The sequence below is a fragment of the Stegodyphus dumicola genome, chromosome 3 (assembly GCF_044657685.1).
Source record: "Stegodyphus dumicola isolate Sdum_Otavi_A_Nest chromosome 3, ASM4465768v1".
NCBI classification, from domain to species: domain Eukaryota; kingdom Metazoa; phylum Arthropoda; class Arachnida; order Araneae; family Eresidae; genus Stegodyphus; species Stegodyphus dumicola.
The window spans coordinates 50,083,119-50,100,639 of record NC_140770.1 but is presented as its reverse complement, the minus strand read 5'-3'; the positions used below and the strand labels follow the sequence as shown (position 1 = coordinate 50,100,639).

The 17,521-nt window shown below is 31.9% G+C and overlaps 1 protein-coding gene across 1 annotated transcript in view; it reads right to left on the bottom strand.

Moving 5' to 3' along the window:
* Nucleotides 1–1,414: 1,414 nt before the first annotated feature.
* LOC118180882 (apolipoprotein D-like) overlaps nucleotides 1,415–17,521 on the bottom strand; it is a 50,773-nt gene continuing 34,666 nt past the window's right edge. The window contains exons 3-5 of the mRNA XM_085812878.1: nucleotides 12,956–13,032; nucleotides 9,870–10,004; nucleotides 1,415–1,746 (exon numbers count right to left, since the gene is read on the bottom strand). Coding sequence (XP_085669004.1) covers nucleotides 1,598–1,746; nucleotides 9,870–10,004; nucleotides 12,956–13,032 — 361 coding nt within the window. The 3' untranslated portion in view covers nucleotides 1,415–1,597. The remainder of the gene's footprint in view (nucleotides 1,747–9,869; nucleotides 10,005–12,955; nucleotides 13,033–17,521) is intronic.

The following is a 17,521-nucleotide window of genomic DNA, read 5'->3' as shown; positions in this document are numbered from 1 at the left end:
ACACGTATCCAATGAATATGCTGGATGAGATACGAGCTAGTAGTTTTTATTGCAGAAGACATTCATTAGAGTTTAGCTTCTACAGAATTCCTCTCTTCTATTCTGCAAGAAGTTTTACTATGAAGACTTTCTAAGGAAAACTGACTTGCATTCACGCTGCATACGGAAAAACCATAAAAAACAACCATACAGCCAGCGTTTTCGTCTGAGTTGCTAGTAATTCAATCTGGGTTCGACCTAGGTCGAATTACTAGCATATATAACTGTTCAACAGCTCATGGTGAGATGCCAAAGGTTTAGGTTTTTGCTTAATTGACTAAGGTAAAGATCAAGTGCATTAATTTGGCCAAGGAAAGGAATGCTTTCGCAGAGAACATTTTAAGACAAATTGTCCAGCATTTATATCATACACAGAGAAATGCAGAGCACATTTTTCCAAACAGCCATTCACCGAGAGCTGAATCCGTTCGTAGTATATACGAGCAAGGAAAGTGATAGGCATATACAGGAGACCTATTGTAGAAAATGGCAGAGAGAAAATATGAAATAATTCCGTTTAATCAAAACTTGAAATATCTTACTGAACAGAATTATTGCTGCTAATATGCCAGTATAGATGTCTCGAGCCTCACTAGAAAGCAGGAATTGATAATTTTGTTTACAATTATTGGAAATAAATTATGTGTATCCGCTATTAGATACTTAATCCAAATTAAATCCTTCCGCTCCTCTTTTTAAGCTGAGTATGATTTCAGCTAATGATAAGTTCCTATGTACCTACACCAGTTTTCACGTTAATATTTAAAGAGTTATGCGATATTTTAATTTTAAAACTGTAAAACGGCTTTGCATTAGTTTGTTCATTCAAATGTAGCCTACAGTTAAGCTTCTGACCGCTCTCAAGTAAATAAGATTACTATTAAAGATTGTACAATAATTAATATTGTTATTTAAAATTAACTACTACTTCACTTATTATTTTCAACTTATGTTTTTGTTATTACTTTTCTTGTTGTTGAATGACAACGATTATTAGTGTTATAAAGGAAAATATTTTCTTCTTTTTTATGTAATGTTTAGAACGCAGCGTTCTCAGCTTTTCTTTTGATGCCTTTTATGTTAGCAATGCTAATTTAAGTCTGCATGTTAACTGAATAAATATTTGTTAATTTTTAAAATTATCGTATTTATTCATATGAAGAACTTGTAGTTCATTTAAGTTATTTAAAAGACGTCCTTAACGTTTTGTTTGCAGTTGTTCTTTACATTTTCGTTACTAAGTTCAATAAATAGTTTATGTGTATTGAACTTGTTTATATATTCATCTAACGACGGTTTATCAGAATGTAAATTTGACCTTAATCGAACAGCAAACAACAATAAACTTTTTAAAGTTTTATATAAAAAAATCTACTTTAGTATATTAAATAAAGTTTTTATTAAGTTAGTTTTTCATCTGCCAGCAGATGTTACACAGAAATGAAGAATAATAATTTAACAAAGTATTTAACAGGACATAACACTGACAAATTTCACAATAAAGAAGATTGTTTTAAATTATCGTTGGGAAAAACTTCGACTTTCATTTCCAAGTTCCTCATGTGGTGGTGTCGGAACTTTGGCAATTTTCCTGGGGAACTGCTCTCAAGCTACGTCTGTTGATGGCGTTATTATCCAAGAAACTGTAGATATGTTCCTTAAGTTCTGGATCAAGTTTCCTTTTTCGTGATAAAATCCACAAGTTTTCTGGAAAGATAAAAAACAAAAATGATGGCAAAAATCCCAAAACTTTTCAAATGAATTAATCTAATAAATAATCATTCATAAATTACTATTTCTCATCTGTCACTCTAATAACTAGAAAAAGAGCTGTATAAAATCAGATAACCAATGTATTAATTGCACTCTTTGCCACTGGAATTCCAAAGGGGACAGGATATTCCAAATCGATTGTATGATTAAAGTCGCATCTCTCGGATTTGATTCGTAGCTTTCTGACTGATTGTTGGTCTGTTGTGTCAGTTTCATAAGTGAATCAAAGTTAGGCAGATATTTCAATGACGACGGTTTTGGTCACAAGAAAGTTTTCAGTAAAAATACATGAAAAATAAATTTTTATACTGTATTTGCAGAAATAAATATAACAAAGAACAGTATTTTGCTACCACAAATTAGTAAAAAATATACTTTCTTCATAGTTTTAAAATTAATGGAGTTATCATTCATGAAAACTATTGTGAAATGTGGACAAGTAGTGCTAAAGAAAATAACGAATGTGAAAATTCCGAATGTAGGCTTACCTTTTACACTATAGAATTATTTACACATAAAATTATTACATATTTCCCTTTGTAGAAATTCTAAAGCCAAAAATGTTTTATTTAAGGGGACTCGTATACCTTAAAACCCATAAAATCTTCGAATATGTAGCTGTTGCAAGAATTGGGATAACTTATTTATTTTAAAAGTAATTACTTCCAACTTTTTACAGCTAACTACATAATATAGATGCGTTCTGAAATAGTAAACAGAAATTTTGTGTTGCCACAAATATTTTTATAATTTAATCCGCTCTGTGATAAAATGTTTCGTCAAGTTTCCACCTTGCACGCACAGGTTAAAACATTCTGTTGCATAATTTAATTCCATATTTAATATGTAGCTTTTATACCATTTGGAAACTGTTGTGAACCAAAAATTCTAAGAGTTTTATGCTAAATTTTTATTTTATTTGGAGTTCAGATTATAAAATGCATTATATTAAAAAATCTGTAATTTTTTCGTGCATAAAAATTTTTAATATTAAAATATTCATCAGATTTTTGGTTCAATTAGAAGATAGTGCCCGTATAAAGAATTCCATCAAATTTCAAATATGTACCATTAGCCATTTTTAAAATATCTTGCGCGCAAGGTGGGAACATGACGAAAACTTTTGTCACAAAGTGGATTAAATTATAAAAAATATTTGTGGCAACACAAACTTTCTGGTTACTAGTTCCCAAAGCAGCTATATTATGTAGTCACCTGTAAAAAGTTGGAAATAATTGCTTTTAAAATAAATAAAATATCCCAATTCTTGCAACCGTCACATATTCGAAGATCATAAGGGGTTTAAAGTGTATGAGCCCCCTTAATGAACATCATTTTTATACGACCTTATAAAGCGATATTTTTTCATTTCTTGTAATCAGTAATAGTATAAATTATACAATTTCAGCAAATTTTATGACCAGTTTTTCCTTTTACAAAGCAGATTTCTAACTAGAAGACATTTCGTAGAATAAATAATAGTTTATTAATTTGAAATTTCTTGCAGTAGGTTTAAATTGAAATTTCGAAACTGAACTTTTCAGCACAAATTAAATTTTACCAAATCCTAAAACTTATATTGACTGAATTATCATGGCTAAACTTATATTCATTTGAAAAACTTAAAAAAATTATATTTATTTCTTAAATTGAAGCATGGGTTTATGAGCAGTTATTCAAGAGGTATTCTGTCACAGTCATTTTAGAACACTACGTATCATTTTGCTCTTGAAAAGACTATGTAATAGTGATAATATACAATGAGTGTGTTTTTGATCACATGATATTCCTTCCAAATGATCACAGGATATGTATCTTTGCGATGAGAGACATGCGTTTTACATATACGTAGATTTTTGAGTTTCTTCAACTATATTCAAAGTTTTAGGAAGGGCACTGATTATTCCCTTCTTGTTCTTGAACACCGCACTTATATAAGTTAGGTTTTGTATTAACTTTATTGAATTTTATTTTTCAATATTGAAATAAAGAATTACAGGAATAAATAATCTAACGAATAGCAAAATAAGCCAAAATATATGCTACATTTAAATATTTTTCTTTCTCCTCGTTATTTATTTCCCCCCCCCCTCCCCATGGAAGAAAATCCCCAAAGGGATGGCCGAATCTTAGTCATTTAGCCACCCTATTGCTGAGAACATGGTTCTTTGTTACCATAACCACAGGGACTAAACCGATAGTGCAAGCATGAAACAGAATGAAAAGGAAAATATACTCATATATTCCTTCTGCTTTTGTTTATTGTTGTTGTTGTCACTTGTCTGACAGCTTTGAGCACCTTACAGATGACAATGTGATTTAACTCAGTACCACTATATATATAGATATGGGACGTACTAGATTTTGTCCGGAATAAATAGATTGGCGAAGAAATATAGATGTAGTCGTAGCTTAAATTATCAGACGATAAGTTTAAAAAACAGGATCCATTTATTATTGGTCAGGAGAAATAGCAGTTACAAAAATTCATATCTCCGGAGTAAATAAAAAAGAACTACTAATAACTTTTTTTATGAAGTTTACTGCATCGTTACATTAAAGAAAAGACCCCGATATTCCTTTGCGAGTCCTTTTTAGCCTCTGGAAAGGCGGAGATTCCAAGAAATGACGTCAGCCATTCCAGTTTGCTTTAAATATCTCCAGAACATTCTATAACTGTACGTGTAAAAAAGGCGGGAAAAATAATTTGACTACGGGGCTGTGGATTTAATTCCACGTACTTTCAAATAAGAGACCGTCGCCATTAAAAATGAAAAGAACATACAGTTAGAATTTTAGGTGTATTTTTGACTATGGAATTTTATTATTACACACACACACACACATATATATATATATATGTATAATTATACCGTATAACCGATATGCGGGATTTGAACACAAACTTTTGGTTTCAGGATAGCAATCACTTTCCACTAATCACCATAAGTCTATACCACTAAGTGTGGCGTATTTTAGTACTAAAAACGCTTCAAGAGTTATCTTTACTGAAATGTGATCATCATTATATTTCCGAACAAATACGAAAACACAAACTTCTCATTAAATAGGTCTAGTTTAGATTTTGTAAATATCACATAATTAACAGGTAGATTGCCTCTGTTTAGAATTAGATGCAAAATATAAATTAAATTATACATAGAAAGCATAGAGTAACTAAAATTTTCAATGTTAATTACGTGTATTTCTATGGTTTTAAAAATATTACAAGATAAAAACTTGTAGATTGATAAGCGTACAGTAAATATTCATAAAATATGAACCACTGAAACGTAATAGACAGTTTTCAAGTAAATTTTCATCTTTTGATTAATCCCTTTAAAGGTTAATTTCATGGCTAAAATCAAAGTGTAGAGACTTGAGGTAATTTTTTGCAAGCAGGCAAGATGAAAAATGAGCAATCGCCTTCGCCAGGAATCGAACCACAGACCTCTGGAACACCCCAGTGTGCAGACCACCACACCACGAAGGCACGCCAAGAAGGTGGGAGAAATACCTTATAAAATCAGCTGTATAACACGCTGAAAAAGGAGCCGATATTGCTGTCCTTTCCGTTCAGCCGGTAGCGAGCGAGCGCAGGGAAGAATGAACAGAGAACTACTTTATTTTATTTATCCTTCTTATTTTTCCTTCAATTTAGTTTAGTTTAGTTTATGTGACTACGGCAAAGCTCGGTGAGCTAACTGCCTAAGGGAAGAGATGCCTTCATGGAGGACCTTTCTAAGAGAAACTGGCTCGTATACACGTTACATGGGGAAAACCACGAAGACGACCATGCAGCCAGCATATTCTGGGGAATCGAACCTCGGAATGAACTACCAGTGTTCAGGCGCTTTAACGCTTGGCCGCTGGTGGGATATTTTGCTTTCGGACTGGGACAATTATGCAGACGTATACAAACGTACACTTATAAATAAATGCACGCGTATACGACCAGTGCACACGTATACAAAGGACAAGAAAGCGGACTCCTAGACACGATTAGTTAGAAAAACGCCATGGAAGTGTAGAGACGATTTGAGAATAGAAAATCTTGGCTTGTTTTTGAAAGTATTTATAGCCCATAAAACCGAAAATATTCGGAAGAGAAGAAGGCAGTGATACATCGAGTGAATTTTTTATATCATCCAACCATCAACATCGCCCAGGATTCCGGTTGTCATTGTTGGAACATGATAATTCATTAAGACAGGGAATGGGACTTGAAAATAAAAGCTGTGTCTAATATAAAGATAATTAAAAGAAATATGAAGGTCTTCCAGACTATTTATATTGTGGCAAAAGGGACGTTTTTTCCATTTACACACACATAACCGTTTCGAGGACATTTGGACTAATGTCCCTTTGGGCTAAAAATATCTTAAAACAGCATATCTTGAGAATTTCTGATAGACAGTCTTGCCCTCTGGAGATAATTCTTTTTTCCTACACTGTTGCCATTACTCGCTTTGAAATCGTTGAGATTTTTAATCAAAAATTTGTTAAAGTTTTACAAAATATGAAATAGACATTGTTAGGTAGCATTATTTTTTCACAATACGAGAAACATGCATACATTCAAGCAGATTCTCCATTATTTAATTTATTTAAATATAATACAGGGCGATAAAATTTGATGGCAATAATTTCAAAACTGAAATGGACATTTATAGTGAACCAACGCTAAGTGTCGTTTTGAGACTAATAGCCTTACTGTGATTACGCCTCTTTGGGCTAATAAATTAAAATAAATATGTTATAAATAAGTTTAATAAATTTCATTGAAATTACTGAATTATTTGCTAACTTTTAAACTGACGATCCTTGGGGACCGACGCCGGCCAAGGGGAAAGTTAACCGTCTGTGCCTGGAGACTGACGCCGCATTTAAGATGTTACCTTTCAAAGCAGTGACTACATAGGCATCGTAAGCTCCAATAAGAGATAACATTTAAAAACCTGTACATTCCTTTAATCCGACTATTGTATTCCAAATTTCTAACATACTTCGGATTTACTTTCATATTAATTTACCTTTGGATTTTTTTAAACTCAATATTCATAGGAGAGATTTATACAAATAGCAGATGAAATTTCAAATAAAACCTTAAAATTTTTAAATTCTACAATATTATTAATAATTAAACATAATAAGTTGATTTATGTTGAATTATACAGTCTAAAATCATTTATTTATTTAATAAATTTGATAAATTTCAGACAAAGCTTTTAATTCGTAGTTAATAATTTTATGTTTCAGTTAAATTAAAAGCACTTTTATCTTCTCTCAGTTAAAAGTACATTTATCATCTTTCAGTTAAAAACATTTTTCTCTTCATTCAATTAAAAACATTATTAACTTCTTAATATGTAACTGTTTACAACGTATATATGTTGAATACTATGCAAGGTCACATTTCCTTGATTGAGATATTTTACTTTCGAAATTGTACTATGTTTTGTGTGTTTTTGAGCAAGCTTTTATTATTTCTGCATTTCTTTAAGGGGACTCATACACCTTAAAACCCATAAGATGTTCGAATAGGTGACTGTTGCAAGAATTGGGATAACTTATTTATTTCAAAAGCAATTACTGCCAGTTTTTTTACAGCTGACTACATAATATAGCTGCTTTCTGAAATAGTAATCAGAAAGTTTGTGTTGCCACAAATATTTTTATAATTTAATCCGCTTTGTGACAACATTTTTCGTCATGTTTTCAACTTGCGCGCACAGTTAAAACATTCTGTTTCATAATTTAATTCCATATTTAATATATAGCTTTTATAACATCTGGAAACTACTGTGAACCTAAAATTCTAAAAATTTCATGTTAAATTTTTATTTTATTTGGAGTTGAGTTTATAAAATGTATTTTATTAAAAAAATTTGTAATGTTTTCGTCCATAAAATTTTTCAATATTAAAATATTCATCAGATTGTTGGTTCAGTTAGAAAATAGTGCCCATATAAAGAATTCCATCAAATTTTAAGTATGTACCGTTAGCCATTTTTAAAATATCATGCGCGCAAGGTGGAAACATGGCGAAATATTTTGTCACAAAGAGGATTAAATTACAAAAATATTTGTGGCAACACAAACTTTCTGGTTACTAATTTCCAAAGCAGCTATATCCTGTAGTCAGCTGTAAAATGTTGGAAGTAATTGCTTTTAAAATAAATAAAATATTCCAATTCTTGCAATAGTCACATATTCGAAGATCATGAGGGGTTTAAGGTGTATGAGTCCCCTTAAGAATGTCGTTTGCAGACTTTTCCACCTGTTATCAGCTTTTAGCAAAACACTTTTGCTAGACAGAAAAAAGTAATTAGAGTATAAAGAAGGCTGCAGAGGATACGATGTGAATAAATATGCAGCTGCTACCGACAGCTTGATTAGAAATCATAATAAACAACGAGTTGATTTTGTTTTAAAATTTGCTTTGCCACAGCTGGTTGTATTTCTAAGGCATCTTATCATAGAATTTGTTAAGTATCAGCATACAAATTTAACGTAATCCAATAATTTAAACATAGTATTTAGATACAGAAGTTTTTATGCAGTAGTAAAAATAAGATGCGTATGTAGAACAGCTTACTTAATTTTAAACTTACAAACATTTTCTTTTTGAATATATCTGAAAACTAGTTGCAAAATTCTAAAAATTAAATATTACAAATTGGAGTGTAATAATAAATACAGAAAACGATATTCTTAACAGAATTAATGAGTCTTCAGAAGTTAATATCGTTTTTTGACAATAAGAAGGTCCTTATTTTTTAAGTTGACAAATACATGGATATTTGTTCAAAAATATAAGTTAACTACAGACTTTTAATAACACTATTAAATTAAAACACTGCTATTTGACTAATGGAGGGTTTGTTGAATAACGAAGCTAGAAAGAACTAATATTTATCAAATAAAATGAAACTGAAAAGAACGCTTGATTACCCTTGGACATTACTTTTTCAGAGAAATTTTCAAAATATTGAAACAGCTTAAAATATAAATTGATTACACATTTGAAAATTCAAGTAAATTATTTACAGAGTAATAAAGCAATAAATGACTGCAGAAATAATAAAAACTACAAAATTAATAATAGATAACAGGGAATAAATAAACATTTTGCAAAGTAAGTAGAACTTGCTTCTTCTTAGTAAATTATAAGTTGAAATTCTTTAATTTATGCCACAACAGTTTAAATAATTTTTTTCTGTAATAGCAATTATCTTTTCACTGCACTGACTTATAAAGCAAGTGAGGAAAAATTCTAAAACCCACTATAGAATCTCGTTCGCATAGGTAACGTAAACTAACAAGCTCTAGAAGACTGTATAAGGAATTGTACCCGGTGTAACAGAAAAGTCAGAAGAAGGATGTAAAGAACCCTTTATTCAAACAAATATAATTGACGAAATGGCCTCACTTGGACATATATAAATCCAACACTTCTGGCTTAACTTAAAACAGGTAACGATGAACTTAAAATAAAATGCAATTAAATTAGCCTAAAGTTTCACCAGGTAATTTAATTCGTAGGAAGGCTCTGACTCATAGAAGCGGGTAGAAGCAAGCTTAATGGCTAGAAGCACTCAACGCTACAGAATCAAATCACTATTAATTCAAAATAACAACGTGGCCTTCAAGATGGAGTATCACGGTCTAAAATCACCTTCCCAAATCTTCGCTTAAGCAGCACCTCTTCGTACCTCAATTTACGCGCGCTATTTCATCAACATTCTGGCAGGAACGAATCGGTGAAAACGAGAGTGAAAGGAAAGTTGCTTTAACTAAAAGTTAACTGTTAGTCAAACTGAATAAATCTCTGCAACATTCTAGATGAAAATTATTGGGGAAATATGCAGCTGTTACCGATGGCTTGATTAGAAATAAAAAAAAGTAGAGTAATAGGGAGAAAGTAGAGAGAGAAAAGTAGAGAGGAGAACAGTAGAGGAGAGAGATGTAGAGTAATATTTTTGAAAGGAAGAGAGTAAAATTCAACAGGAATAAGAAAATTCTGCTTTTAATTGCAGAAAGAATTCTACACTTACCCGTATGAGTGAAATTTCGTAAGAAATCAAAGCCTGTTATTGGAATTGGAGGCTCCACATTTCTGCAGGACCACACTACAGCCACATTTTCATAATCCGTAAACAAGACATAGTTGGTACTCTGCGTCGGTAGGGCTGTAAAAGATACATGATATTTAAACAATTTCTAATGTATGGGAAGCTATTGGAATAATGCAATTTTGAATGAAAATTCCAGGTACAAAACATTTTGAAAATACATAACGAATAAACTTAGCTAAAATGCATTTTAGTCGTCATTTTAATACTTTTCTGTTTGTTTTGTTATTTTTGTTTAGTCGTCATTTTGTTACTGCAACCTTATTTGGTTTCAAAGCAATAGCAGAAGACTTTTAAAACAGGTTTTCAACTAAATTTATTTCAGTATTATAGATATTTTGTTCAGTTTTTATAATTCCCCATATTGTTGGGATTTAACTTCAAAGTGAACTTGACATTAGTTTTAACTGTTGTTATTCTGATTAAAGAGTAATTTGAAATTAGTTTTAACTGTTGTTATTCTGATTACTAAGAAATTTGACATTAATTTTAACTGCTGTTATGCTGATTAAAGAGTAATTTGACATTAGTTTTAACTGCTATTATTCTGATTAAAGAGTAAGTTGACATTAGTGTTAACTGATGTTATTCTGATTACTTATTTATATAATTTCTGATGATAGCTTCCATATTCAGTTTTCATTAAAATGCATTAAATAAATTTAATTTTTAAATGTTAAGAATGCAGAATAGTACATGTGTAAGATAATCCAAAAAAGCCTATAATTTTTTTTAAAAATTGTAATAATTAAGCAAATTGGCATAAGAGAATGAGAGTTCGCCCAAACGATAAATATTGGCTCAAAGTTTCTTCAACAGAAGGTGTTTTATCATACTTGCGAAATCTTTGCAATTTAAACGGCATTCGAAAAGAATAAAATAGTATCTTCTGTTGACGGATGCTTACACAATTAAATTTTAAGATATATAATTCATAAAAGGTTTTCAGTACTACTTTGGGTAGGATTGCAATTGTTGTTGTAATTCAGTGATTACAGAGACTTACATTGGCAATCATTGAATTAAATAATTATCTCCTGGAGGGGGACACCTTTCTTGTGTTTCGTTTTCTTGTTTTTATGTAAATTACTACAAGTTATATCCATCTTCGTAATTTTTTTATAATTACATTTTTACAACTTTTGTAAATCGTTCCAGACTTTCTGACCATCTTGTACTTTTTTCGGTTGCTGTCGTGTCCATATTACATGGAACAATAGTTGCCAGAGCATACTCCAAAGAGAGGTAGGACTTCTATTTTCCACTCCCAATTTTGAGGGAGAGGACCCCCGGGGGACCCTCTCCCCTTCCACCAATCCATACGAGAGTACTTTGAGCTCGCCGCATATTCGGAGTGCCGCCATGCCGCACCGACACTATACATTTACCAACATCCATGTCTACTCTGGGATTCGAACCAGGACCCTTCGGTACCGTAGTAGACTTCCCTACCTACTATATCGTCTAAGCGACACTTTTTTCGGCTGCTTTTAATAATAAGGAGTCACAAACTGTTTACAGACGTCAGCAATTTTAGTACTGAAATTTCAAGTCTTCTTCCTTGTTGGAATTTTCAAGTCAGTAGAAATTTTGCTAATGCAAAATAAAACGTCAATTAAATGTCAATGAAATGAATGTCATTTGTAAAATATAAAGATGTTATTTTATATTAGATAATTTTATCTTTTGCAATGGTGTGACTGCGAAGAGTCACTTAAATGAGTTCATTATACTGTACAGCACGCTTGTTGTTGTTGTCCTCGAATTTCATCGAAGAATTGTTGCCAGAGCCTCAAGGAGGATGGACTTCTATTCCCTCCAAATTTTGAGGGACAGCCCCTCTACCCTACCATCAAGCTACATGGAGAGAATAGATTGCCATATATTTAAAGTGCCCCATGGTCGGAAGACACTATACATTTACAAACATCCATGCCTTCTCCAGGACTCAAGATCGGGCTCTTCGAGACCGCAATAGGCTCCCCTACCCCCTAACCACTGACCATTTTGTATTCTCCTGCCCACACACAGAACTTATAAGCCTCAAGCAACCAGGAGCCAGATTCTGGCCAAATTGGTTCCAGAATCTACAAAGTAACAGAGTTGCCCAACGGAAACTGAAAACAATAATTGACTTCTGTACCAGCAATTAATCTTCTGATGCTGGAAGATAGTAGCCATAAAAGTCTATATAAGCTCGTTCAATATGTCAGCAACAGAGTATGTGATAAGTATGTTCAATATGTAATTTTGTATTTATGCTGTGCCAGGTTCTCACACATAAAGTTTGTACTGTATCTGAATGCTGTAATGTATCTGTACATGTTTATATCTTTTATTTATGGTACCTAATTTATACTAAGGATCACGCGTACCTCAATGGCATGCTTCATGTAAACTTCAACTACCATGATATCGCATATATATAGATGTATATATGAATATGAGTGAGAGTATGTATACTTTTATTTGTTTCGGAATATATATGTATGTAAGTGTACCTGTATCTGAGTTTGTATCTATATGTATATACATTTATTTTGATTTTACTCTTCTTCAAGTGAACATATATATTTCTTTGTACATTGTTGTATTCTTCTTCAAGTGTCTTGTATGCACATGTATATTTCATTGTACATTGCTGTATTCTTCTTCAAGTGCCTTGTATGCACATGCATATTTCTTTTTTGCATTTTATAAATGTTGTCTGCTCAGCCGGGGATGCCCATGGATGCGGCATGGCAGCTAGTGGTTGACTCCCGCCGAGTTGGTAACCAATTCTGCATGGATATATCTATACCTGGGTCGGAAGCCAACTCAGCGGTTTACTCCCCTAACCACTATACTGTCTGGACTGCTAGATCACGCTTTTGCGTGAAATATACTTACATATATATACATACGGGGAAGCTTTTTTCTTAGTTGTAATAAGTTTCTTTCATTAATGCTTAATAACTGGAATTGAATATAAACTTAATATCATAATATAAAACTGTCTAGGTACTTACATCCTTCCCCTCTAAGGATAATTCGTGCTGGGCTGTTAGGTGAGAATGTTGCGACAGCAGTCATTACTCTTCTAACTCTGAAATAAAATTAACAAATATTATTTTTAATACTATTAAATAAGTTCACAGATATAATTATCAGTTTCAATGTTTAATGCCCTATAGAAAAAAAAAACAATCACGAGATTAATCAGCTTGAAAGTTTGCTGGTGAGCCATGATACACACGGATACCGTGGAGTTTGTTATGAAATATGTGCTTATAAGAATTTTGAAGTATTGTATGCTTCAAAATTTATATAATAGCTATTTTATATGAATATTTAACTATGGAACAATAATTATTATAAATTCCGAGCCACGTCTTTTTTTTTAATGCATCTTTCTGATTTTGAATGGTAATATAATACCGTTCCCAATTTCTGAATCCGAAAACGCGCCTGTTATATGTATTATAAATGACAAAAATCTGTTGGTTTTTCAATGTATATTTACCTAATTCGTCTAAATTTAAACAACTTTGGAATTCTTCATATATTATTAAATAATTTTAAAGTATAAACTATCATGTAACATAATATAAATGGTTCGTATCTGTGACCTTTATTGACTGCTTTCCAGTTTCGTTTCCATTGATAAAATGAATAATGATCTGTACTTAAAGAGCAACCATTTCTCTCAAACATTAGACTCAAATTTACTCATTGTTCAGTGACACAAGAAGTGTTGCTTATTATAACATTTCATGTGTATCTGTGTATTATATGTACAGAAAAAAAGAAACAATACATAATGAAAAAAATATCTAAAAGCTTTCAGATTTTATATTACCCCCAAGGTGGCCTTTAGTTATTAAATATTATGTTCTTCGCATTTAAACCATAAAATTTAATTCAACAGCAATATCGCAAACTAATTTTAAAATAAGCATGTCTTCAGAATTTCCGATACACAATCTCGCGCGCTGGAGATAAAAATGTGGAGTTTTTTGGGAAAAGGCGGTTGTACAGTGTTGCCATTCCTTGCTTTGAAATCGTTGGTAATGAAAAATTTGTTAATGTCTGATAAATTATGAAATAGATTATAAAGATTATGTTAATTCTATTAACAGTTAAATTTTGAGGTAAACTTGTTTCCTGTCAAATTCTTATTTTCAACTTACTACTTCCGGCCAGAACGTAGTTTTAGAATCACGTCTGAATACATAATGTGGAAGAGTGGTATTTAACCGCGTAGTTCTATTTGCTGAGTTAGAGAGAATCAGAGTTTCTGATTAGCGAGCGTCCGCCTTTTGGGCTACTCTCTCTCAAAGCTGCTATTACGCTCGGCCCTTGATAACTTCGCAGTCATCTCGTGTTTAAGGGTTATATCTCTTTAGTTTAGATTAGTTTTAGTTTACTTCTTAGCCTCTTAAGTTCAAGCCCAAGTGTCGGCTTTTATTGTACACTCCAAGACGGAGTTCTGTTAAATCTTATTTGAATAATAAATACCCTTCCATCTTGTTGTTTCTTTTCACACGAACGCAAGCGATTATTCGCTTATCAGATCTTAAGATTCTTCACGCTCAACTGCAACGTAGCATTTACAAGTGGGGAACTCTACAAGATAATAAAACAAATTCCAAATTAGGGCTTCCAGATTCCCATATTCGGTGAAAGATTACGCTATTAAAAATTTGATGGCTTTAGGTACCGTTGTTTTATCACAGTGCGAAAAACATACATACATTTATGCAGATTCTTCCTTATTTAATTTCTTTAAATATAATAAATGGCTGTAATATTTGGTGACAATAGTTTGAAAAGTGAATCAGTGAAGAAAGTTATTCAACGCAAAATGCCAAAACGAAATTAATAGCCCTTCTGGGCTAACGCCCTTTTGTCTAAAAATTTATTGCAAATTAAATTCATGTATTAAGAAGGAGAGAATTTTTTTTTTCTCAATGGCGGGCCCTCAGTGGACTTCGGCTTGGCCACTACTAAGGTCAGAAGTTGTGGTCACTTTATTATTGAGACACTTAATAGGTGAGCCACCTTTGCTCCTTATGAAAAGATTGATAGTTACAACCATGCCTTCTCCGTGATTCGAGCCCGAGGCCTTTGGTATCGCAGTTGGCTCTCCAACCAATAATCATCATTAATAATCATTAATAATCCCAACCAATAGGCATCATTAATATATGAAAAATAGCAAATAGCTGAAGAATGTATAAACGAGATTTAATTTTTTATAGTACCAACTAGTTATTTCCAGCTGACTCAAAAAGGATGCCCTTTGTGTAATAACGTAATAACTTTTTAATTGTGTAATAACGTAATTAACGTAATTACTTTTTTACTTGGTGCAGTTACAAGCATTATGTGCAAACATTTTCCAATGATTGGAAATCTTAGTACAGGGAAACCTCGGTTTTCGAATTTAATTCGTTCCCGAAGGCCGTTCGTCATCGGAAATTTTAATAAACCGAAACGATTTTCCGATAGGAATAAATGTAACTGGACTCATTCTTTCCTGGATAACTGATAATTGCTTACTGAAATTTTGCGACGACGCAGTGTGCTCAAGTTCATAACTAATAGAAATCATTAAATGTAAAACAAAAAAGATAAACATGATGTTAAAAAAAATAAAAGAGATAAAAACTCAATTGCATCTTAATCTAACTGATGAAGTAGAATTGACGGCGTATGCAGAAAATTATGAGAAAAATGCTATTGTTCGGATGAGGCATAACATTCTTTAAAAAAATCAGGTAAGAAGTTAGTTCTGAAGAAGTTCTTAAAGAAGCATCTTCTTTTATCTGTGGCTGTAATCACCATTTAAGATTTTGAAACTCATAGAGGCTCAGGTTTACTTAAAATTTCCCAACGTAATTTGTTGTTACCTATGCTTTAAAATGTTTATAATACGAGGCGTGGCAATGTCGTTTAAAATTCTTATGCAGTAGCTTTTTATGCACTATTTTGTTAGGATGATATGGCAACGTGAAATCTTTGCTTTTGAAGATAATCTTAAGCTTCCTTTTCCTAATGAATTAATCTTCATGCTTACATCATTTCGCATAAATCTACAGAAATATTATCCCAAACTTATGTTTCATACTAGCTAAGAATGGATAAAATAAATGTTGAAACTGTCTATCTATGCAAATTTTAAGAAAACGTTTTCGTTGATTATCACCCATAATAATTATTATAAGTATACTGCGAAAAACTGGACACTTTTATATCTTCTCTTACATAGGGCCGATTGACGAAATTCAACTTGCGGTTTTCTTGTCTCGAAAGCGCGACATAACATATGTATTAGATTACTATATATCTACCATTGTTTTAATATAGATATTTTGACACAAAATCGGATTTTTTCTGAAATGACATGCCAATGTTTTTCCATATATCGATTGTACGACTCAAATTATGCCAAATTGTAAAAATCACACGAGAAGTTTTTACAAAATTAGCTCTCAAAATTTCACCTCCTTCATGTTAATCGAATTTGATATATATTTATTAATATCTCTTTTACTTCCTTGTACGAAGTAAAAAGGAAGTATTATAATCGCGAAAAGTTTCAGGCAGCATATTTCAACTAAAATATCCATTTTGACCGCTTTCGAATGCAATTTAGCAATGTTTTTGCGCGCTATCTGTACTTAAGGACAGAATAAAAGACTCCTTTCCTCCAAAAAAAATATAAAACAGCTTTAAAATGAATTCTGAAGAGAATTTTTCGTAGCGTCTGTACGAACATACGTACCTACGTACCTACGTATCTCGCATAACTCAAAAACGAGTAGCCTCAGAACGTTGAAATTTTGTACATAGGACTGTTATAACATGCAGATGTGCACCTCGTATTTTGGTTGCAATCGGCCGCACTAAACGTATATAAATATATTTATATATATATCCACTCTTACGCGGCTCAGCGATCTCAGTTTCTTTACTCTTATGTTTGTAAATTGTACATTTTTTGCTTTAAAAATGATTGAATTGTGTTGTTCTTATCTTCCGGTTAAGGTTTTTATGCCTTTAGTAAATCTGTATGCAATATTTTAAGAATTATCAACAATTTTAAAGTTGTTTAAGTGCCGCTAAGCCTAATAATTTTTTTTTTTTTTTTTTTTTTGATGGCGGCCACTGTTTGTTTTACATTTGAAACAGCAGGATAGTGGATTTGTTGCCAATATAGAGAAATTTAGCTTCGCAACAACAAAGATAACGCCTTCATTTATTATTGCGAATAAAATCATGCTTAATCCTTTCTGGAATTTTTTCGAGAAAATAAGTATTTAAGATTTACTTCGTAATTTTTAATAGAGATATTTTGAGTTTTTATGCATTTTTGCCTTGTCGCGAAGTGAGAACTGAATTAATTGAATAAGAAATACTCAATTGTCTGTGAAAAACTGTTTCGCTTTTGTTTTGTTTGCTTAATTTCTTTTATACATCGTTCTAGCTTTATTACAGTATTTGAATAGAACATGTGGCAACGATTAGTTAATTCTTTAAATGGTATAAATTTTGTGCATTCTGAGTTATGAACGAAATATAATACTGTTAAG